At 35.6% G+C, this 23007-nt stretch overlaps 2 protein-coding genes across 2 annotated transcripts; one reads left to right on the forward strand and one right to left on the reverse strand.

The window, feature by feature from the left end:
• The first annotated feature begins 3760 nt into the window (after positions 1–3760).
• LOC107798305 (putative E3 ubiquitin-protein ligase ARI7) lies at positions 3761–18208 on the forward strand. Its single transcript, XM_075243507.1, has 16 exons — positions 3761–3912; positions 4000–4191; positions 5100–5224; positions 5468–5573; positions 5710–5800; positions 6391–6563; positions 7876–7980; positions 8062–8150; positions 12582–12689; positions 13003–13093; positions 13240–13329; positions 14645–14692; positions 15102–15173; positions 15984–16083; positions 16184–16310; positions 17626–18208. The coding sequence occupies exons 2-16, from the start codon at positions 4012–4014 to the stop codon at positions 17786–17788; spliced, it is 1668 nt and encodes a 555-aa protein (XP_075099608.1). The 5' UTR covers positions 3761–3912; positions 4000–4011; the 3' UTR covers positions 17789–18208.
• A 511-nt stretch (positions 18209–18719) lies between these two features.
• LOC107798303 (calcium-dependent protein kinase 24-like) lies at positions 18720–22492 on the reverse strand. The gene is made up of 9 exons (XM_016621274.2): positions 21950–22492; positions 21330–21672; positions 20757–20880; positions 20493–20636; positions 20171–20323; positions 19875–19990; positions 19579–19746; positions 19183–19416; positions 18720–19061 (listed from the first exon to the last, which is right to left on the reverse strand). Exons 1-9 carry the CDS (start codon positions 22129–22131, stop codon positions 18915–18917), a joined length of 1611 nt encoding a protein of 536 aa, XP_016476760.1. The 5' UTR covers positions 22132–22492; the 3' UTR covers positions 18720–18914.
• Positions 22493–23007: the final 515 nt, after the last annotated feature.

The following is a 23007-nucleotide window of genomic DNA, read 5'->3' on the forward strand; positions in this document are numbered from 1 at the left end:
TATCGTAAACCAGAAGTTTATTGATTCAAATACTTTTGTGCTTTGGCATGGCCGTTGGGCCATCCTGGATCAATAATGATGAGACGAATTACTGAGAATTCGAGTGAGTATCCACTAAAGAACCTGAAGATTCTTACAAATAATGATTTTTCTTGTGATGCTTGTTATCAAGGCAAAATGATCACTAGACCATCACCAATGAAGGTTGGCATCGAATCCCCTGTTTTTTTAGAACGTATACATGGGGATATATGTGGACCTATTCACCCACAAAGTGGATTGTTTAGATATTTTATGGTCCTAATAGATGCATCTTCAAGATGGTCTCATGTGTGCCTACTATCATCTCACAACCTGGCGTTTGCAAAGCTATTAGCCCAAATAATTCGATTAAGGGCACAATTCCCAGATTATCCTATAGAGGCTATTCGCCTTGATAATGCTGGAGAGTTCTCATCTCAAACTTTTGATGATTATTTTCTATCATTTGGGATAAAAGTTGAACATCCAGTAACTTATATTCATACTCAAAATGGGCTTGCAGAGTCATTTATTAAACGCATGCAATTGACAGCAAGACCACTACTTATGAAAACAAAATTTTCCACTACTGTTTGGGGCCATGCTATCTTGCATGAAGCATCACTTATCCGTCTCAGGCTGACACATTATAATAAGTATTCTATGTACCCCTATATGTAATCAGGAGATCCAGAAGATCATCCATTTACAAAATATAGCAAATCAAATGCCTGATGCATTTACTGATTTGAAAATGATAACTAAGCTACATATCCCTGCATAAAATGTGTCTGTCCGAATTGATGTTCTAGAAGGACCATCTACTAGCATGAGAGCTAATGAACATAAAGCACGCTTGAAGCGTGGTAGGCCTTTGGGTTCTAAGGATCGAAATCATTAAAAATTAAAATCGACAAATTATCAAAATGATACTATAAAGGGATCTCCTGAAGAGACCCAAGTTATGATTAGTTATAAGATTCCTAAAGAAATAAATGAACCCGAGACTCAAGTGAGCGAGAGACTTTTAATAAGTTCTACTATTGATGGGATTAATTTAAATCGATCTGAAATAGTGGTGGATAATATTTTTGCATATAATGTTGCACTTAACATTATGCAAGATAGTGAGGATTTTGAACCTCGAACTGTCGAATAATGTTGACAAATATCCGATTGGCCAAAATGCAAGAGGTAATTCAATCAGAATTGCTGAAAGGGAGGTATTTGGACCAGTAGTCCAAACACATGCTGGTATAAAAACAGTTGGTCATAAATGAGTTTTTGTGCGAAAAAAATGACAAAAATAAAGTTGAAAGATACAATGCTCGCCTTGTCGCACAAGGATTCTCACAACGACATGTAGTCGATTATGAAGAAATATATTCACCCATTATGAATGCCATAACATTTTGATATCTCATTAGTTTAGCCTTATGTAAAAGGCTTGAGATACATCTGATGGGCGTGGTTACATGAAAATCCCTAAAGTATTTAAAATGTCTGAAACAAATTCAAAATCTCGAGAAATGTATTCAATGAGATTACAAATATCTTTGTATGGTTTAAAGCAATCTGGGCGCATGTGGTATTTGCCTTAGTGAATATTTGTTGAAAGAGGGTTACATAAAAGATGTTATTTGTCCATGTATTTTTATAAATAAAATGGCATCAGAATTTGTTATACTTGCTGTTTATGTTGATGACATAAATCTTGTTGGAACTCCAGAAGAGCTCCAAAAGGTAATTAAATATCTTAAGAAAGAGTTTGAGGTGAAAGATCTTGGAAAGACAAAACTTTGTCTTGGTCTGCAAATTGAACATTTAGCAGACGAGATCTTTATACATCAATCTGCCTAAACAAAAAGGGTCTTAAAACGCTTTTACATGAACAAAGCGCACCCATTGAGTACACCAATGGTTGTTCGATCACTTGAAGTGAATAAGGACTCGTTCCGACCCCCAAAAGAGGATGAGGAACTCCTTGGTCCTGAAACACCCTATCTCAGTGCAATTGGTGCACTTATGTATCTTGTTAATGCTACAAGACCCGACATAACACTGTCTGTTAATTTACTAGTAAGATATACCTCTTATCCTACACAGAGACATTGGAATGAGATTAAGCATATTTTGCGATATTTAATGGGAACTCTTGATATGGTTTTATGTTTTTGCTAACAAAGGTAGTGAAAATTTTGTTGGTTATGCAGATGCATGTTATTTATCTGATCCCTATAAAGCTCGGTCTCAAACCGGGTACGTTTACATGTGGAGGTACTGTCATATCATGACACTCCACAAAGCAATCTTTTGTTGCTACTTCTTCAAATCATGCCGAGATAATAGCTATTCATGAAGCAAGTAGGGAATGCGTATGGTTGAGATCAGTGATTCATTTTATTAAAGAAAAATATGATTTGGAATGTGATAAAAGATCCATAATTTTATACTTTCACCAAAATTATTCTACACACATGATCTTCATAAAAATGGTGACTTCGATGTGCAACAAATTCGTTCAAGTGACAATCCAACAAATTTGTTCACTAAATCTTTGCCAACTTCAACTTTTGAGAAGATGGTATACAAGATTGGAATGCGGAGACTCAAATATTTGGAACAAAATTTTTATTAGGGGGAGTGAAATACGCGTTGTACTCTTTTTTCCTTTCTAAGATTTTTCGCATGGGGTTTTTCTTGCAAGGTTTTTAATGAGGCAGTTAGAATTGCGCATTATTAAATATGTGTACTCTTTTTCCTTCACTATGATTTTTTCCACTGAGTTTTCCCTAGTAAGGTTTTAACGAGGCACAATATATTTTAATGAACATCCAAGGAGGAGTGTTATAAAAATAATTATAATGTGGATGTCCATTTATTACTCAGCTATAGATAATTTTCCTGAAGAAGCTTATCCGTTTGTACTCTATTGAAGTTTATCTACAAGCAGTTGATGCAGGCAAGTTGCAAGCAACTCAATGAAATGATTTGCAACAACTTCTTATTAAACATGCAAGTTACAAGCAGCTTATGCAAACATCTTACAAGCAACTCAAGAAAAGCCTCGCACCTGCTTCATGAAAAGCCTCGTAGCTGCTTCCTTTTTTCTATAAATAGAGCAGTTTTCAGTTTATTATGTAAATTAGTTTGAAGTTGAATAATATATTAGTTTCTCTCTATACTTGTCTTTACTTTACAGTCTTATTTTATAATATGTTGAAAGTAGTCACTTTTAATCCGAAAATACTGTGATAATATTATGAATTTCGAATTTTAATAAGTGAAAAATCCAAAAGACACTATTATGATTTAAAACAATTGGCTATTTTCATGACTTTTGAATTTAAGGCTATTTTTTAATTATTAATCCGAAAAAATAGAATTTTTGTTTCCCCCTAATCTCTGTTAGAAGCATCCCACGCTCTGATCACTAAGCATCCTCTAATTTTTTTTCTCTCTAAACTAACCGAAGATGAAAATACAAATTATAACCCTAGTTTCGTGAACTCTAAATAAGTCAATTCATTTTAATGCGTAAAAAAATTAAATACGCAAATATATAATTAGGGCGGCATTTAACTAATTATAGTAATTCTTAAGACTTCTATTACTAGCCTATTTCGGAAAGTATGTTGAAAGGGGAAAAAACAACAATTTTCATCTATCCCCACCAAACTTCTAAAGCCCTTTCCTTCTCTCTTATTTAAACCCCCTTCTAATCAAACCACAGATTCTCACTTCCCTTTGTGGACTTTGGAGTTGGACACGACAACTGTTCCCTTTCAAACATTATTATAACAATTCTACAAAAAATCAATTTCCTAATCTCCCCTTTTCCCCACACCATAATCAACCTACCTTTTCCCCCAATTTCACCCTCTCCAAAAGGTGCCCTACTTACCTCTCGCTTTTAGGGTTTTTTTAGCATCAATTTCATCTGCAATTGGGTGTTCCTTTTGGTTTGATCATCTATAGGTCTGAACTGCGATGGAGTCTGAGGATGATATGCACGATGCTAATGATATGGAGTCGGTGGATGAGGATTTCTACAGTGACGGTGATGGCTATGGCGGTGCTGCGCTGGATAGTGACGGTGATGATGCTGATTATGATTTTATGGGTAATGAATCCGATGATTCCAATGACCAAGCTGTCAATCGTTCCCAGGTTTGGGCCCGTTATATTCCAATGCTTATCACTACTTCTTGTAACTTTCTGAAATTGTTATGTAGAGCAGTAAGATTAAGATGAGGGGTTATTGGAATTGGGGTCTTTGATTTGATTTGGTTGTGTATTTCAGTATGAAGCTTGCCCCTTTACTGTACACCTCGTATATGGGGATAGGATAATAGCGTGCGTGACTCCAAAATTTACTCTTCTTCCTTGTCTTAAACTGTGGAAATGCACCACATGATGAACGAGTAGATGATCTTGCTTGATGGATTGCGGATTATGATGGGTCCCAATGTTACTTTTTGTGTCTGTGTATTTCCAAGTGAATTTCACTATAAAGCCTGCACCTTTATTGTATCCTCGAACTTGGGGATAGAATAATTGCGCCGTGTGACTTCAAAAGTTACTCTTTTTTATTCTCTAAACTATGGAAAGGCATTGCGTGATGAACAAGTAGACAATCCTGATTGATGGGGTTATGGACTTTGATGAGTTCTGATGTTATGGTTTATGTAATTTTATTTTGGACAATGTTCCAACTTTTTAAAGGAATTAGTATATGGTTTGTAGCTTAAATGAACAGTCTATTGGAATCCCAATGAACAGTGAATTGCTGTGTCAGCTATATGTACTTGCTTGTTTTTGTTTTTGATTCTGGTGCAAGTGTGGGACAACTGTATATTCTTAGCTAGTAATCACTTTGATGTGCTACAAAGGGGCTTCTCCTGGGCTAGAGTTGATTTATGACAGCTTCGATGTGTTAGAAGTAGCTTCTCTTAATTTAGGCTCCGATATGTGAGAATTCGCATTTTACCTGTGCTATTTTTGTTTGGTTTCTCCTTCTTCTTAGTCATTAATACCTCTTCGGTTTTGTATTCACATGCTGCTGTTGCAATTTGCAGAAAAATTATACTGTCTTGAAGGAAGAAGATATACGTCAACGGCAGGAAGATGATATAACGACAATTTCTGCTCTTCTGTCCTTACAAAGAGAAGCTGCCTGTATACTACTTCGACGTTATAACTGGTAACCTGATCTTTTTTCCCTTTACGTAGCAACTTAATAGTTATTCTGTGTGCCTTTGGATGCTATTGCTTGTATTGACATGTTTCTGTAGCTTTGACTTGATGAATATCTTTGGAAATGTTAATGGTGCATCATCCTATGCTCTTGTGCTTTCCACTTGTATATGAGTTATGATGGACTTGGTTTTTGGTTTTCCTCCTGCTTGACTTGTTTTTAAAAAGACTAAAACTATGATGATTTTAGGAGTGTGAACAAGGTGCATGAGGAGTGGTTTGCTGATGAAGAAAGAGTTCGCAAGTCTGTCGGTTTGTTGGAGAGGCCTGTTATCCATCTCTCAAAAGTTAAGGAAGTAAGTTCTCTACTATGTTTGCAGAGACAGATGCAATTTTTAGCCAAATGATCAATGATTGCTTGATACTTCTTTCTCTTCCTGGTGACCCAAATCTATATATATTGCTTATTTCACCAAGATATCCTCTTGGCAGGTGGCGTGTGGGATTTGCTTTGACAATTTTCCTCCTGATGGCATAAGATCTCTTAAGTGTGGTCATCCTTTTTGTACTACTTGCTGGAAAGGTTTGTTTCTTGTGGAAGCTTTTGGCCCACCTATACTTTTGCTTTTGCTCTGAAATTGAAGGAAGTGGCTAAATTTTCATGCGCTTTGAGGTTTATTATCCGGTTATTTGTTTTCATTTCTTTTCCCGGGTTAAAAATCCTTCTTTGTTGAAAAGTGTAGCCATCTGTACGTGCAAACCCTAGAAGCTTGGTACTAGTTTTACTTTCCAGATTGTGTCAAGCTAGTAGTAACCATGACCTGTGTATCAATTAAGTATGCACATCTTAAGATCTATTGTCTGGTCATCTTGGAAAAGTGGTGAAGCCCTTGTATTACCAAGCAGCAATCTAGTTTCTACTTCCACTTCATTGATGCACGTGAGGGTGTCAAATATCAGCTTTATAAATGCTACCGGGGTGGCAACTTAGTGTGAGCAATATGTTGAAATGGTGTGTGTGGATCATTTAGGGAGCAATATAAAATTTTGATGCACGTGAGGGTGTCAAATGTCAGATTTTTGAATACTGCCATGCTGGCAACATAGTGTGAGCAATATGGTGAAGTGGGGCATTTATTTTCTTGTCTAATGGTTTTGTCCTTGTTCTGGCAGCTTACATTACCACATCCATTAATGACGGCCCTGGATGCTTAACACTGCGGTGCCCTGACCCATCATGTGATGCTGCCATTGGTCAAAATATGATTGATACGTTGGCATCTGGCGAAGATAAGGACAAGTACTATCGTTACCTTCTTAGATCCTATATTGAAGACAATAGAAAGGTAGGTATCTAATGCCTGCCAGGTTAGTGTGTTCTTAATGCTAGGAAAATTAAGCTATGTTGCTCGGACTCTCCAAAGATGTTTTCGGGTACGTGTCAGATCCTTCAAAAGTAGTGTATTTTTGGAGGATCCGACACGGGTGCGGCAACATTTTGGAGAGTCCACGTAACATAGAAATTAAGGCAAGGCCGTGCATTGAGCTCAGATTGAAAGGTCTCATGTGCTTCTCACATGAGGTCAAAGTTTGGTTTTTAATGAGCTAGGCATATTACGTTGGACATTGCACCATGGTGCAAAAGGATTATTTGTGCATCAATATGTTGTCCATGAATTTGAGTCTCTCATATCACAGGAGAGGTGCTTGTTTAGTTTGCTCACTCACTCTGTATGCATTTATTTATTCAGCATGCGATGAGGAAAATTACTAATTTAGTTGCCATTACTTTATCAAGACTGTGACCAGGAACAATGCCATAATCAACTAATGGATGCTTTTGAGAACTTGCATAGTTCAGATTCTTTTGTTCTACCAGTGATTATTTGGTTGAACCATTGATGAAGTAACGATATGCTCCGTGTGAATTACTCACATATTCTTCTGAATTATATTTATCCGCTGGCCTAAGATTTTCCTTTCGAAGTGGTTATGCTTCTTTTCTACTTCTGTAAGCACATATATATGTGTATATATATGTATATGTATATGTTGAAACAAAGGCAGGAATGAGGTGAATCTGGTAGAGGACCTGCATAACAATTGTAATGGGAACGACATCTGTCTAATTGGCTAATTCTTGTATGTTTCTAAGCGAGATAGTTGCTTAGAGTTCAGTGCTTTTGTCCTGCATTATTTTGGTGATAAGTAGCAACACTAACTACAAATCTCTTGGTCTTTTATCTCACTTATACATACTTTTGCTTCTCCTGCTCTCTTTCACTCTTCCATTTTTGTTTCTGGCTTTTGCATTTTTTTTCTATCTAATATTCAAGATAAGCAATAGTTTGTACATGTTCTTTGCAGTTTTTGCTGCCTTCTGGTATAGATGATCTGTTTTTGCATGAACTTTCTAGTAATGATGTATACATGTAGTATAGGGGATATCCCTTCACATTTATAAATTAATTGATGCTGCCATCTCTGCTGAGTAGTTTGGATCTTCCATGGAGTACTTAAATTATCATTGGCTGTTATATATCACATTGTATTGACATGTCTTTTTTTTTTTTGGGTCGAGAGGGTTCTTCCCATCACTGTTGATTATTTGCCTTATTGGTAGGAGTGTAATATCTTTGTTTACCTTGTTTTCTGTAGACAAAATGGTGTCCTGCCCCAGGTTGTGATTCTGCAGTAGAGTACGATCTTGGAAGTGGAAGCTATGACGTTACTTGCGGTTGTTCCTTCAGTTTTTGTTGGAATGTAAGACTCATCAATTTTCTATTAGCTTTATCTTTTAGTTCATGAGACCGTCATTCTTACTCTTTCATTGTTCCCTTGCAGTGTACAGAAGAGGCTCATCGGCCCGTGGACTGTGATACCGTGTCCAAATGGATTTTGAAAAACAGTGCCGAGTCAGAAAATATGAATTGGTAAGTATTTATCTTATGCTCAGTGTGCGCTCTTATTTCGTCTATTGATATCTCTGTTAGTATTTGATGAATGGGAATTTTTTGTTCTTGAGAAAAAAAAAACAGAGAGCTTCTGTTTCTTTTTGGTGTTTGTTTGGGTAATATATTTGTGCAGTTTAAAGCTGTTGTATTTGATGGTTTGCCTTCTGTTGTTCCTCTCCAGAATGATTAATCTTTTCTGTTTTAGATCAGTACCAAGAGTACTCGCTCCTTTTAATTGTATGTAATAGTGCTTTTGTGGTCACAAAATTTGAGAAAGAAAGGAAGACCATTGGCACATCAAAATATATAGTATAACATACCAAAACTACCTTTAGAAACTTGTGGTTTTCAACATGTCATGTTAAGGGTAAACTAAGAATTTTAAAATTAAAGAGTATTCAAATATAGCAAGGTGTTAATCTTTGTGAAATAGACTAAAACGGAAAGGGTTTCATATAAAGTGGAATAGAGGAGCATAATACCACTTATAGGGGGGAGGGATACTTAGCTGGTGACTAGGTAAACATGTGACACAAGGGTTGGTGAATGATCAATATTTTATTACTCCCTCTATCCCAATTTATGTGACGGTATTTGATTGGAGTTTAAGAAAGAAAGGAAGACTTTCGAAACTTGTGGTCTAAAATGAGCCGTAGATATTTGTCTGCCTATAAAATGATAAAATGGGCAACTTATCAAAAAATATTTTTACTAATTACTAAATACAGAAAGGTGTCCTTTTTGGGACTGACTAAAAGGAAAGATGTCACATAAATTGGGATGAAGAGAGTAGTATATATAAACGAGTACAAGAAGTTTTCATCGTCCTCACAGGGACAGTTATGACCTTTGCCAATAGCATCAAAAGGTGGTGTGTGACGACACCTAGCAACTATTTGAATGTTTTCTCAAATGTTTAGATAGGGGCACCACGTCATTGCTTTTCTCCTTATTTTTCTCTCTTTTTCTCCAATCTTGAAACTTCCATAGCTTCACTTCCCAGTGGCTGTTCCTTCTGGAAAATTGCAGCAATGCGCTAATCAAGCCTTTTTGCTCCACAACCCCTGATCAAGCTTTGAATATGGTTGTAAAATGATAAACATAACATATGCTTATGTAAGAATGGATACCGTTCTATATAGAAAATAATAAATATATAAGAAAAAATACTTTTTCCTTCCTGAGCCTAGGGTCTACCGGAAACAACCTCTCTGCCTAAAAAGCCAGGGTAAGGTCTGCGTACACTCTACCTTCCCCTCCCAGACCCCGCTTATGGGACTACACTGGGTTTTTTGTTGTTATTTCTCTACAACAACAACAAACAACTATAGCTCAGTCCCAAACAAGTTGGGGCGGCAATATGAATCCTCATTCCTTACATTTAGCTCACCATTCTTATTTCATTAAAACCATAAATATGTTTCTATTGAGTTTACATATATAATATTTACTCTTATATATGCAATTTCTCTTAGAGCATATACTTTTAAATAAGAACAAAAATAATTAGAAATTCTATATACGACCTCCATTTTATTTTATGTGGCAGGAATTGGAATACAAGGGTCAAATAATTTAACTTTGTTTTGAAATAAAACTTACATATTTAGAACTACATAAAAAGTACTATAGGTCACGATAGTCGATAATAAAAAATACTTGTATATGAAAAATTGGTCAAATAAATATCTCTTTAACTCTTTAAATAGTAATAGTGCCACATAAGGCAGAATAAAGGGGGTAACAAAGATTTTCAGTTATTAAAGTAAATTCAATCATAGAGTTACATATGACACTGATATTCTCTACACACAAAAGATATGGGTGATTTTCACTAATAGGCTGCTTTCGTGCGACTGTTTAAGTTTTGACACCGTTTAGATAAGTTGTACAAAAATTGCTTGCTTTCTGCAAGTTCTGGAAGTTCTAATGGATGAACAAACTTGCATCAGGACTTGTGCAAAGCTTTTTAAAACTTATTTTTTGTTTGTTTAAGGCGAAATAGAAAAATTGGGGAAAGATATGAACTAATTTTAATTGTTGTATATTGCATACTTTTATATAAAACATCTGATATTTATAGTCAAATTTGAACTAATTTTTGAATTTCTTTGGGTCTTTTTTTTTCAACGCATTCCTTGGAGTCCAGATAGGTTTTTCCAGGAACAAATGTCAATACAGGGCAAATTAAGGCTAACGAAATATAACTGATTATGCACACATAGTTAGAAAACAACTTCGCTCCTCCATGTTATACATTTTATCGACTAAATATGAAATAATTGTAATTGCTCATTTATCTGAAAATCACAACCAAAGGCAAAATTTTAAGCTGACTATCAAAGAATCAAATATTACAATTTTAAATAGCAAAAAACTGAATCAAAAGAAAGAGCAACTACCATGATACAATGTTGCAATATTACAACTTAGTGTATATCTCTTAAAATCTATGTATGTATTGAATTTATAGTTTTAGTCTAACAACAATTCTAATTTATTGCATGCACTAAGCATGGGCTAAAGGTCACTAGTCATTTGTATACTTGTACTAATCAACCAATGGACTTCTATCTTATTTTTGATTTAGAACATGAAATATTGAAGCTTTGAAGAAGCTCATATCCTTGTAAAAAAACGAAGAAGCCCTGTCTAATGAACCATTATGATAGCTTAAGAAAAAAGAAAAGTAGACTTATAAAAAGGATATCTTTCCAAGGAGGACCAGATCAATCCCCTCCCTAAAAGCTAGTTGCCTTTTGAATTCATATAGCTAGGAAAAATATTTTGGATGTAAATAATGTCGTGCAATTTTATCTCTTGATGTGGTTTTTCTGCAGTACCTTCTTCGTACTCTACTAATGAAATATATGATTTATCTACTTTTCCAAAAAAAAATAATGTGGTGCAACTTCTTAGTTTTGTCGACTCTTTATCTTATACATAAGAACCAGTTTTTATAAGTTTGCATTTCTGGATGCCTTATCATTGAAACCATTACCTGCCCCCCCTCTCTCGCACAAAAAAAAAAATGTTGAGTAGAGTTCATCATAAAATAGAAGAGAAATAGTAGTTTTGGATAGTGTTTTTTTCCTTGCGGTGGACCAGAGAGCATGGGATATTCATACTGAGGTATTTTTAGAACAGCCTAATAAGGAGAGAGGGTGGTGACATTCCTCTCTCACTATGAATCTGAAGAGCACTTATGAAGTTGCACAAAAAGCTTCATCGGTTGTTCTCACTGATGAATCCTTTTAAAACAAATGATTTTCGAAATAAGTAGGAATGCATCTCTTTTTGCATGAGCAGCAGCATAGCGAGCCATTTAACAGTTGATAGTACAGGGAAAAAAGAAGGAAGTCGATGTCAGTGGTACTTCATCTTTAAAATGCATGAAAAGACATCAATCATCTGTTACTTCAGTTCCCCAGCTCCTGGAGGCATATCACTGTGTGAAACATGTTCGGACTTCATTTGATAATGCTGATGTGTAGAAGACGTGATGCAAGGTTGAAAATTAGAAGAGGCAGAGGAGTGGGTATAACATGAGAAGCAACTCGGGGGCTTATGAGGATCATTTGGAAGGAAAGACATAGGGGAGCTTCTGGAGAACTCGAACATTCTCTCCCACAAGCTGGTGGGACTTTTTTTTGTCTTTCTCTACACTTTAGGAGGACTTTATGTGCCAATTACTACAGACAACTATGAATAAAGATTTAGGCTTTCGATTATTAACAAGCTCTTCCCTTGCTGTTGAGACAATGATGCTAATATAGTAGAAAAAATATGATATGTTCAACCGTTGTCTCGATGTCAAGGAAACTTGGTCTTGAAGTGTATGAACTGTCTATCTAAAAGAATAAGTTATTAGAGCTATGTTGCTCGAATATGCTGCCGCACCCGTGTTGGATCCTCCAAAAAGCATTGGTTTCGGAGGATCCGACACACACTTGGCGGTATTTTTGAAGATTCTGAGCAGCTTAGCATTTTTGTTTGTTTTAGTTTGTCACCACGATCCCAGACGCGTGGTTTGGTTTTATTGGGTCAAACACGTGGAAATATTTTGCTGATCGATTGCAAAGGGACTCCAATTCACATCTTCTTTGCTCTAGTATCATGTTGATGTACATGAACCGTCTCATCTGAAAGCTTAAGTTGATACTTGATAGAGATAGAACACTTGTATTTTTATTATATGTCTACAACACTTAATAATTGTGATATATATTGTCAACAGAGTGGATAACGTGTTATACTGATCTATATATTTTGTTCAGTGTTTCTTGTTATCCACTGCAGTTTGGGTTGAAATCGTTTTGGTTAATATGCTGAGATCTTACACTTATTAGATCCCAAATAAAAACAGGCTTGTTTGTCTGACATTTAACTTTTCTTTTGTGGTGATTTCAGGATCTTGGCTAATTCCAAGCCCTGTCCGAAGTGCAAGCGGCCAATTGAAAAGAACCAAGGGTGTATGCACATGACTTGTACGCCACCATGTAAATTTGAGTTTTGCTGGTAAGACTTTGACACCTAGACCTATTCTGTACATTAGACTGCTCTTTCTTGAACTTCACTACCTACCTTGTACTCTTTTTGTGGGAGCGCAAAAGAAAAGAAACATATTTATCAACGAACATGTCTTGAGTTTCTACATGATGAAAAGTTTAGGGTGATTTTCGTCGAAAATTATTCTAGGGCATTCATTGGGCTTACTTTTTCAGGGATTTTCCTTGTTTGTTATACATGTTAAAGTAGATGATCACCGGATATACTCATTTTGAAATATGTGGTTACCCAAAGGTCCTTACTCGTGTATTATATCTCGTAGGTTATGTCTTGGTGCGTGGTCAGACCATGGTGAAAGGACTGGTGGATTTTATGCATGTAATCGCTATGAATCAGCAAAACAAGAGGGTGTGGTGAGTTGATTTTTCTGGTTTGTGCATAAATGGATTCTAGTTTATTATTTTACAACCTATTCTTTGAATTTGGGTTTGTTGTAATTGTTGATCCTGAACGTAATAGATGATGTCCTATATACTCATGTATACGTTGTTGCATATAGTATGATGAAGCCGAGAGGAGGAGAGAGATGGCCAAAAACTCTCTGGAGAGATACACGCATTACTACGAACGTTGGGCAACCAACCAATCGGTATGAATAACTCTGTTTGGCTAAAGATTTTCAGTTCTTGTTTATGTGTATAAAAAACGAAGGGTATTTCTCTAGTTGGTTTTATATGTTAGTACTTCCTTTTTCTCTAATCATCGATTTCACCCAATATCCATGGACATTTTTTAATTATTAGTCTTTGAGACTGACTGCTAAAGGAAACTGATAAAGAAGGGGGATATCTTTTTCCTAAATGTCCTTAATGTTGGCCTAAAGGTCTAGTTGGCTCCCCAATGTTCTAGGTTGGGTTGCAGGATACAAAAATGTAGTATGTGAGTCTGCTCCTATACTTTTGTGCCGCATCTTTTAGTCATTAGAACCTGTGAGAGGTGTTTGCCAACTGGATAGGTTTTTGCATCTCTATAGAATTGAAGCAGAAACCATGTTGACACAATGAAAAGGAAACAAGTGAATTTAACGAGTTGTAAAAATCGGAGCTTGACAGTCCACCATGGTCTATAGTGTTAATAACACCAAAATGAATTACAAATACTTGTACTATTCATTTGTAGGCACATCTGCGTTCTGTTTATGCATGTCAAGGGAGTTTGATTCTTGTTGATTTTAAGGTCTCACACCCATAGTAACAGTCGGTCTGCTAATCATCATTCGCCTGTTGAAGTTCTAAACCTCTAACCACCCATACAGATGTCCGTGTCTGGGGCTGTCTGGACCATGTCAAAGGGTTTGCTACCAGCTATGAGATACATTTTTCTTTGCCTAGACCAATTTTAATCCAATCACCTTTCCTTTGATTGTATCAAAACTCAGCTTAATCAAATTATCATGCCTTGTTTGCCGGAGATTTGCAGTTGGCCGAAACATCTCTCTATGAACATTTAAACCTGTCAGTGTTGGTTGAAGCTGCACCAATATTCTGTAGCCCTTTGTGCATGGGGAAGATCTGTTATGGAGTGTGAGAGGAGGATTAGGGTTACGTGGTATTTACCCTGTTTGCTGCTGCTTTCCAGTTCTCCTCTTTGTAGATACTGGAATTGAAATTCCCTATCTACAGTTTCCTTTTGGAATTATTGATGATTGATGCCTAGAATAGAAATGAGATTATCGGCTGATGCCATTGATTTTTATCTCTTGTGGGCGCTCTCTTCTTCTACTGTTTTCTGGAAACAGATTATACACTTCTTGAAAATGGTGACACATGCATTGATTTGTGAAATTGAAAGTTCCTCTTGATGTTGTATACTTCTCGATAATGGTGAAACTTACATTAATTTGTGAATTGGAGTTTACGTTCACTTTTTTGTAAACCTAATATTCCTTGTTTTCCTAATGGCAGTCGAGGCAAAAAGCAATGGCAGATCTGCATCAAATGCAAACTGTTCATGTAAGTAATGATATCTGCCACATCCAACAGTTATTCTTGCTACGATGGTGTACTTTTTTCGCTTATGTGAAGATACTTGAAACTGGGGTGCAGTCGTAAATTTGATCTAGAATCTATCAAGTGTGGCTGTTGTTTGATTTGATCTTGGTTTGCTGTAGGATCAGTGTGCATTACTAATGTACTACTTGGTTTTGATTTATTTTTGATACCTGGTTGTGATTTAGCTCCACTTACTATACACAGGCTAATGAAATGACATCGTAAGAGTCTCAATGCTGAATAATTTGTTTGCTGGAAAAGAGTCTTTTTTTCTCTGCTCTAGTTTATCTCTCAAGGCATAACATTTGTTTTTCGTTGTGATGTCTATTCAAATATGTGTTTAATGTTAGCTTTTGGTTTATCTCTGCAGCTTGAAAAGCTTAGTGAAATACAGTGCCAACCCGAGTCACAGTTGAAGTTCATTTTAGAATCCTGTCAACAGGTGAACACTGCAATCTTCTTCTTCTTCTTCTTCTTCACATTTACATAAGTTATTCAAAATTGCATTCCTCTGAACAATAAGAATTTATAATATGACTTCCCTGGGAATCATTTCATGGTTGGCCTTATCCACATTGGCTTTTCACCCTCGATGTGGTACATGTGCCTGTATGTAGGGAATCATCAGCCTCATCCCATTCCCTGTTTTGAATTGGAATCATCAGCCTCATCCCATTCCCTGTTTTGAATTGGTTGTACTACACTGGCCTCCTTATCCATGATAATGGATGAGGGCGAGGGGAATTGTCTTTCAAAGATAATTCCTGGCACCATACATCCGGGGTTGGGGATTCGTCTTTCAAGGTTAAGTTTCTGCATCACATCAAATGAAATTTGGATCTGGTCCCTTTTGAGTAATACTTTCTTTCTGTCATATTCCTTTCCATATGCTCCTCTCATGAGGTTGCAAATTCAGATGAAAGACATGGAAATAGTTTCTATTTATAGACGGTTTTTGCAAGAATAATTTTCATCCATAGGGCTTCCCATTCGTATGCAATTCTCTACAGCTGTTTCCCGATAAAAGGGTTTGGTTGAAAATGAGTAATATGTGAATGCCTAAACCTACTCATTGGGATACCTAAACTTTTTGATATTGGCAAGCTCATAGTTTTATTTATAGGATATTTTAAGTTGGACATTATCATTCGGTAATCAGTAGTTGATGCTTTAGTTATTCTGAACTTTGGAATTGTTCTTTTATCGGGGCTTGTAATATGGAGCAATTGATGTTTCCCTTTATAAATTGCAGATAGTTGAATGTAGGAGAGTGTTAAAATGGACTTATGCATATGGATACTACCTACCCGAACAGGAGCATGCAAAAAGGCAGTTTTTTGAGTACTTACAAGGTATTTAAAGATTTGATCATCTGTTTTGCTTGTTCTTGATCATCTACAGTGAACTTGTCTCATGCTTCTGTTTCTTTCTTGTATGCGACAATCTGTACAGGTGAGGCAGAGGCTGGTTTAGAGAGGCTTCATCAATGTGCTGAAAAGGAACTCCAAACTTACCTTAATGCTACAGGACCGTCCAAGGATTTCAATGATTTTCGTACGAAGCTCGCTGGTCTAACAAGGTAATTTATCTGACAGATTTGCCTAGAAGCATTAAATATGGAGATTTCTTCAGCTAAGAGATACTCTGCTGAATTAATTCATGAGTTCTCGTTTAATAGTTTTACTTAAATGTGATTGTTATCGAAGATAGCATAGTCCAGGTATATGATTCAGCTTTTGAGAAGTGGAAGTGTTTTCCCTCGTGGTTATTAAATTTACTTGTGCACTTGCAGTCCCTAGGCTGCAGAGCAAATAGGTAGGAGGTTTAGGCTGGTCCAATGATGGTTGATAGTCTTGGTGGGTTGTGATGGGTCATGAGTGGCGGTGCTTCGATTTGCTTTTGGGAGAATTATTGTTTGCGAGTAATTTCTTGATCAGCCTAGATTCATTCAGACTTGGGAAGCATTTGATAGCTACATTGCATAAGGGAGAATTACAATCTTGCCCGAATTGGTTAAATACCGTTTATCATCTCATGTTTGCTAAATGATTTTAAGGTTGAGATGTCTCATTGCTAGTTTGATCCTGCGTTTTATTTGCAATTGGATCACAGTTGGGGCAAGATGAATCTCTAGGCTGGAGGCGGAGAACTAAATGAGCAGATAGATGAGGATGTTAGAGGAGAGAACAAATTAGGGGTTAGAGTGGTGGAATGGCTTGTGCATACAAGATCTAACCATTTATGCTTTCTCAGGCTAACTCTTGCCTTTACATAAATGATCGGATATATTATTACTCTGAAGTTCTTGTTAAGCAATTATGCCATATGCTCAGATAATCTCCTTCAGATGTTACCATTTTAACGCATGTGTAACAGTATTGTCAAAGGTGCATGTGGCACACCTAAGTCCTCAAGCTAGATGCAAAAGTAGGCTGAGTGCTTTGCCTCACTTAGTGTAGCGCTTTAGTTCAAGTTCAAGCATCTAATCACTAAAGTGTGTTTCTCTTCACCCATGAGCACATTTTTGAATAGGGCATCGCTAAACGATAACTATTTCATTTAATTGAAAAATTTAACTCTTTTCTTTATATAATTCTTCATGTTAAGAATTATTGATCTCGAGTTATGCATAAAATTATTATTCTTTTTTTGTTTGCGATTTCTTTCATTAAAACATCGCTTTAATTTTAAACCCTAAATAGACCTGAAAACCCCTTTTTCTCTTTTTACCTCCGATAACACTACTGTGTAACGAACTTATTTGATGTGGTCCCCCCTCTCCTGTGGAAGTCTGCCTCTCGAACATGTGGAAGAGATAGATGATTTTGTGCATGATAGTTCGTATTGATATATTAACATTTTAATGACCAGCTGTTTTTCTGTAATTGCAACAGTGTTACCCGAAATTACTTTGAGAATCTGGTTAGAGCACTGGAGAATGGTCTTGCAGATGTGGATTCCCAAGGTGCTTGTAGTAAGGCACCCAGCTCAAAGAACGTAGCTGGGAGCAGCAAGGCCAAAGGAGGTGGTAGGGGTAAGAGCTCCACTCGGACATGAGACTCAAGCGAATACTTGGATGACTATATACTTGGATGTTCAGATGGGATATGTTAAAAACGGATACTCACAAGAGTCAAACGAGGGGTTGATGATTCTCTAATTGAAGCCAATTGTCAGAGAATAGCATAGAGGTAAAAAAGATCCCCTGAAAATGAAGTTTGCTCTTGTGCATCTTCAAGGGGAAACTAATGGTTTTGTTTGTAAATAGTCTGTGATAGTTAGGTGCAGGACTATCAACTCATCTCTTTCAGGGGAAGTGGGCAGTGGCTACAAACATAACTGTGCTGTTGTTCTTTCTGGTGACTTGTGTATAAGGGTTCCTTGTGTGTATATAATGATATGTGCTGCTTATATATTGTTATTGGAATGCAGATAATCCTTTCACTATTTGAGTAGCATGTCAGTATTTTTAACTGATCTCAGGTCTGTTCATATAACCCGAAAATGTTTTCGGAGAATGACTTGTTTTTTGCCTCTGAAAATATCACACTTAAACTTTTTTCACTATTATAGTAAAGTGATTATAATAGTAAAGTGACGAAGCTTTATCTACTATAGCAATAAAGTCAATTCTACTCATTAAGGTGATCTTATTGTTATAATGATTTAAAAGTTTTGTGACTGTACTGTTATACTGTATGGAGTTTGGTTTACTTTGATTTCACAGAAGGTAGTTTTATGTCTTTAAATGTTATAGTAGGTAAAATCTAGGTATTTTAATGTCACAACAAATAGTTTTCTGACTAGTTGTTTGTGGTAAAGTTCGGTTACCAATTTGAAATTAATCTACACAAACTGAATTCCTTTTTGTAGAAGCAAAACTTTTCTCGATTTCCTAAGAGTGAATTTCGGTTTAAAATAGAAGCTAAAAGATGAGTATAAAAGCTTCTTAGATCTATCTTCTACTTAATAGCAGAAAGATCAGTCATCCCCGAAATATCTTTTGTCATAGAATACTAGCCTTAAAAAAAACAGAGTTTAAAACAAGCCATATGTATACTTGATTAATCAAAGAAGTGGAACAAAACCCTGTATATTTCTTTTCATTTCTTAATCTTCTTCTCAGGTTGATGAGTTTAATTAGCTAGGGAAATGATATAAGAAAAACTCAAGAATGGAAGAGTTAATTTTTCAATTGCATGGATTTGTCTTTGAAAAGTCTCATGCTGAGTGCATTTAGCATTGCTTTTGAGTATTGGCGTGAACCCATCTTCCAATCCATTCCTGTTGACATCATGACCTTGAAATCTTGGTAACTTATCCTTCCATCCTGTGTGTATATATATATATATATATATATATATTATCAAAATGAAGCAACCCGATAAACAAAATAGAATAGAATTTAACTTCTATACACTGACAACATGAGACGTATTAAGGTTAATTACCTTATCCAAATCAGCATCAGATATGATGTCGAGGATCGCTTGATCATTCTTGGGGCCAAGATGATCATCAAACAAAGAAGCTTTCAAGTCTTCAAACTCAATATATCCACTTCGATTCTTGTCAAATTGAAGGAAAGCTTGGCGGAGATGATCGTCGTTGCTTAACCTCTGTAAGTGCACAGCCATTGTCACAAATTCTTCACAGTTTAGCATCCCATTTCCATCTACATCAGCCTTTTCACATTATAACAAAACAAAAATTTCTTAATTAGAAGGTATATATGTGGTATATCAACATATACAGAGTTTATATATAGCTTACAGCATCCATTAGCAATTGGACTTCAGGAGTACTAACAGAGTAAATATAAAAGAAAGCATTATTTATAAGCTTACAGCATCCATTAGCAATTGGACTTCAGGATCAGCAACAGATTGCCCCATCATATGTAGACCATCTTTGAGTTCTTGGAAACTTAGGTTTCCATTTTTGTCACTGTCCATCATATAGAACATTTGTTTAATTCCGTGAACTTGATCTTGTGGTAAGTTATCTGCTACAACCTGTAAATACAGTTATGCGTGAAATATATCAAATTTCACGTTACACTTGTTGTACGTCCAAGAAAGAAAAATAAAAAGAGAAACAAGAACACCAATGAATGACGAGGAATGTTTAATTAAGTACTTACTCTGAGAACTTTTTTCTTGAATTTATTCATCAAAGTGAATTGCTTAATCCTCGCTCTCACCCCTTCTCCCAAACATACGTTAGAGACCTTCTCAGCATTCTGTATCCAGTGATGTTCTTTAAACATCAACAATTGATCAATTAGTTTGAATATTTACATTATCAGATTACCTAAAAGATAACTAATCATCGATAAAAATGTGGAATTACTAACTTGAAAATAAGAAAGATTATTTGCTATGTAACGTATTACAATACACAGGTCTAATAAATTGATATTGTTATAGAAATACTTACCAAGGACTTCTTCAACTGTCAACCTGTTATAAGGATTTGGATCAAGCATTCCTTTGACAAGGTCCTTAGCTTCATCTGATACTCTTGGCCAAGGATCTCTATTAAAATCTATTGTACCCTTTACTATTGCGTGTGCAATTCCTTCTTCGGTTTCTGTGCTAATCACAACCAAGTAACACCATATTTAAGCAAAAACAATTAGACTATTCACAAAGTCTATAAAACGTCACAGAACTACTATTCAATAGAGATTTCCCATTGGAAAGAAACATACAATAAAATATGAGATTGGTGAACTAATTAAGTCCAAATGGTGAATTACCTGCCCAAAAAGGGGGAACTCCACATAACAAAATGTAAAGAATAACACCGGCACTCCACACATCAACTTCTGGTCCATAATTCCTTCTAAGAACTTCTGGAGCCATGTAATATGGACTTCCAACTATTTCACCAAATCTCTGAGCTAAAAGATAATATTATAATGTTCACTAAGATAAGATGCCAAAGCAATTCTCAAGATAATTATTAATTACGACAAATTCAAACACTATAATTTTGGATATGAACTCTTAAAAAGACTTACTAGGCTCAAAGAAAATAGAAAGGCCAAAGTCAATGGCCTTCAACTGAGCATTTTCACTTGTATTGGCATATAAAAAATTCTCAGGTTTAAGATCTCTATGAATTACGCCATGCTTGTGGCATACCTATCACGAATCATAAAAGATTTTGTTTAGCAATTGCAAATTATTGAGCATATAGTTAAGTGCATAAAATTGAAAGAAGTTATGTAAACAAATAGGTGGTCAGATTCACTGTTTACTTTTCCTAGCTAGTATTAAAATTGTTTATATATTAATTATACATGGTTATACACATAATATACATGAAATATACATATATTATGCATCTACCATCTACTTTTAGCTAGTTTAGGGATCTTACACAAATAGCCGATCATATTCATTGTTTATTTTTTTTAGCCAATATACATAGATTATACATCTATTACACATTCGTCGGTTATTTTTAGTTTAAGCGGTTGGGTGGTCGACTATTTTAAGTTAATGTGTTTTTATAAGATGTTGGGTAGGGTGGCTATTTAGGTTAATTCTTCAAAAACAGGCAAATGGAGAAGAGAATACTTAATAATTACCTGGACAACCTCAAGAATAGTCTTGGTAACACGAGCAGCAGCTCTTTCAGTATAATGTCCTCTTGCAACAATTCTATCAAAGAGTTCACCACCTTCACAAAGTTCCATAACAAGATAAACAGCCTCTTTATCTTCATAAACTTCCTTATAGCTAACAATATTAGGGTGTTTAGGCAAATGCCTCATTATTACCACCTCCCTCCTCACATCCTCCACATCTATCTCTGTCCTTAACTTGCTCTTTGCTATTGTCTTACATGCCACATTCTCTCCACTTTCCTTGTCTACACATTGGTATGTTATTCCAAACTCTCCTCTTCCTAACTCCTTCCCAAACTCGTACCTGTTAGAAGAAATAGAATCACATAAATTAAGACGTAAGCATTTGACGTATTGTTTGTGAAAATACATACAAGTCCTTCAACATGCCAGAAAGTCGTTGTATACCGCAAACCAACTTAGACATGACTTCTCTCATGAATGAAAGAAAACTATTCAGAATAATCATCTTATTCCACGAACAAACATGTTATCAGGTTTTACATAAAAACGAAAAATATCAAGTCTCTTAATCCAAGTTTATATATATTACAATTTACAAACTATATATCTAACGATACCTCTTGTAAATGTCATCTCCAGATGGATCCTTAACGACATTTATAGGACGAGAGAATTTCTGGGATTTAGGAACGGATGTGCGGCTGGAATTCTTGGAACAAGTTTCTTGATCAATAGGAGTAGGCCTCATTTTTGTTCTTTTCAAGAAACTTGCATTTTGTACAGACATGCATGTCCCCATTTTTTGGGATGTTAGATTATATTTTTGTTTTCTTATAATGTAGCTTATAAGGTTAGCTTGAATTAACGTAACATCCCAAGGGAACAAAAGATCAAAAGAATTAAATGCAGTGAAGGAAAACAATGAGAGAGAGGAAGGAAGAGGGAGAGAAAGGAAACCCCAATTTTAGGGGAAGGGAGTTGATCAAGTCTTAAGCCAGGGGTATTATGTTGTTTTCTTGCTTTCCCCGGTTTTGTCTCAGTCCCTTTGACCATTTTCCTCTTGTGGCATATAAATGCAGAAAAATTTACAAATTCAGAGGAAGTATGCTATTTATTTTTTATTTGTTGTGTTAGAGAACTAATATATAGTTTCCCATCTAGAAGATTAGCATGCATTTAGTTACTTACTCGTTATCCATAACAATGTTATAATTTTCTTAATTTTCTTGATATCTTATACTATTTAAGACAATCGAAGTTTCAATGATATGGAATAATTAATATAAGATACGAGGAATCAACTAAGTGAGCTTATATACCCTATTAGATCTTTCAATTCCACTAGATCTTTCGATACATAAGTAATCTCACAGCAATGTTTTTGCATTTTGATTGGACGTCGAGTTATTTTCTATAATTCAAAAGCTAGAAAATGAAAAGATGCCAAATTCATCACATTTCACAAAGTTGCACCATTAATAATTAAGACTTTAAAATTGTTACGGAGTAAAAATTCAAAGTAAGAAGCCAAAAATTACAAAGAAGGTAGTAAATGTTAGACTATTCTGATTAAATTTTAGAGAAGATCTTATTCAGATTCATTGGTTACACGATCATACATATCATGTACTTATTGAATTAGTATATCTTAGTAGCTCTGGCTGCCACTTTCTTT

This window comes from Nicotiana tabacum, chromosome 22 (genome assembly GCF_000715075.1).
Source record: "Nicotiana tabacum cultivar K326 chromosome 22, ASM71507v2, whole genome shotgun sequence".
NCBI classification, from domain to species: Eukaryota; Viridiplantae; Streptophyta; class Magnoliopsida; order Solanales; family Solanaceae; genus Nicotiana; species Nicotiana tabacum.

Coding starts and splice junctions, on each gene's coding strand:
- LOC107798305 (XM_075243507.1), top strand. CDS start 4,012: ATGGAGTCTGAGGATGATATGCACGATGCTAATGATATGGAGTCGGTG. Junction 13,094..13,239: donor CAGCAAAACAAGAGGGTGTG/GTGAGTTGATTT, acceptor TGTTGCATATAG/TATGATGAAGCCGAGAGGAG. Junction 16,311..17,625: donor AAGCTCGCTGGTCTAACAAG/GTAATTTATCTG, acceptor TAATTGCAACAG/TGTTACCCGAAATTACTTTG.
- LOC107798303 (XM_016621274.2), bottom strand. CDS start 22,131: ATGGGGACATGCATGTCTGTACAAAATGCAAGTTTCTTGAAAAGAACA. Junction 20,637..20,756: donor TTCTATTTTCTTTGAGCCTA/GTAAGTCTTTTT, acceptor ATTATCTTTTAG/CTCAGAGATTTGGTGAAATA. Junction 20,324..20,492: donor AGTTCCCCCTTTTTGGGCAG/GTAATTCACCAT, acceptor TGATTAGCACAG/AAACCGAAGAAGGAATTGCA.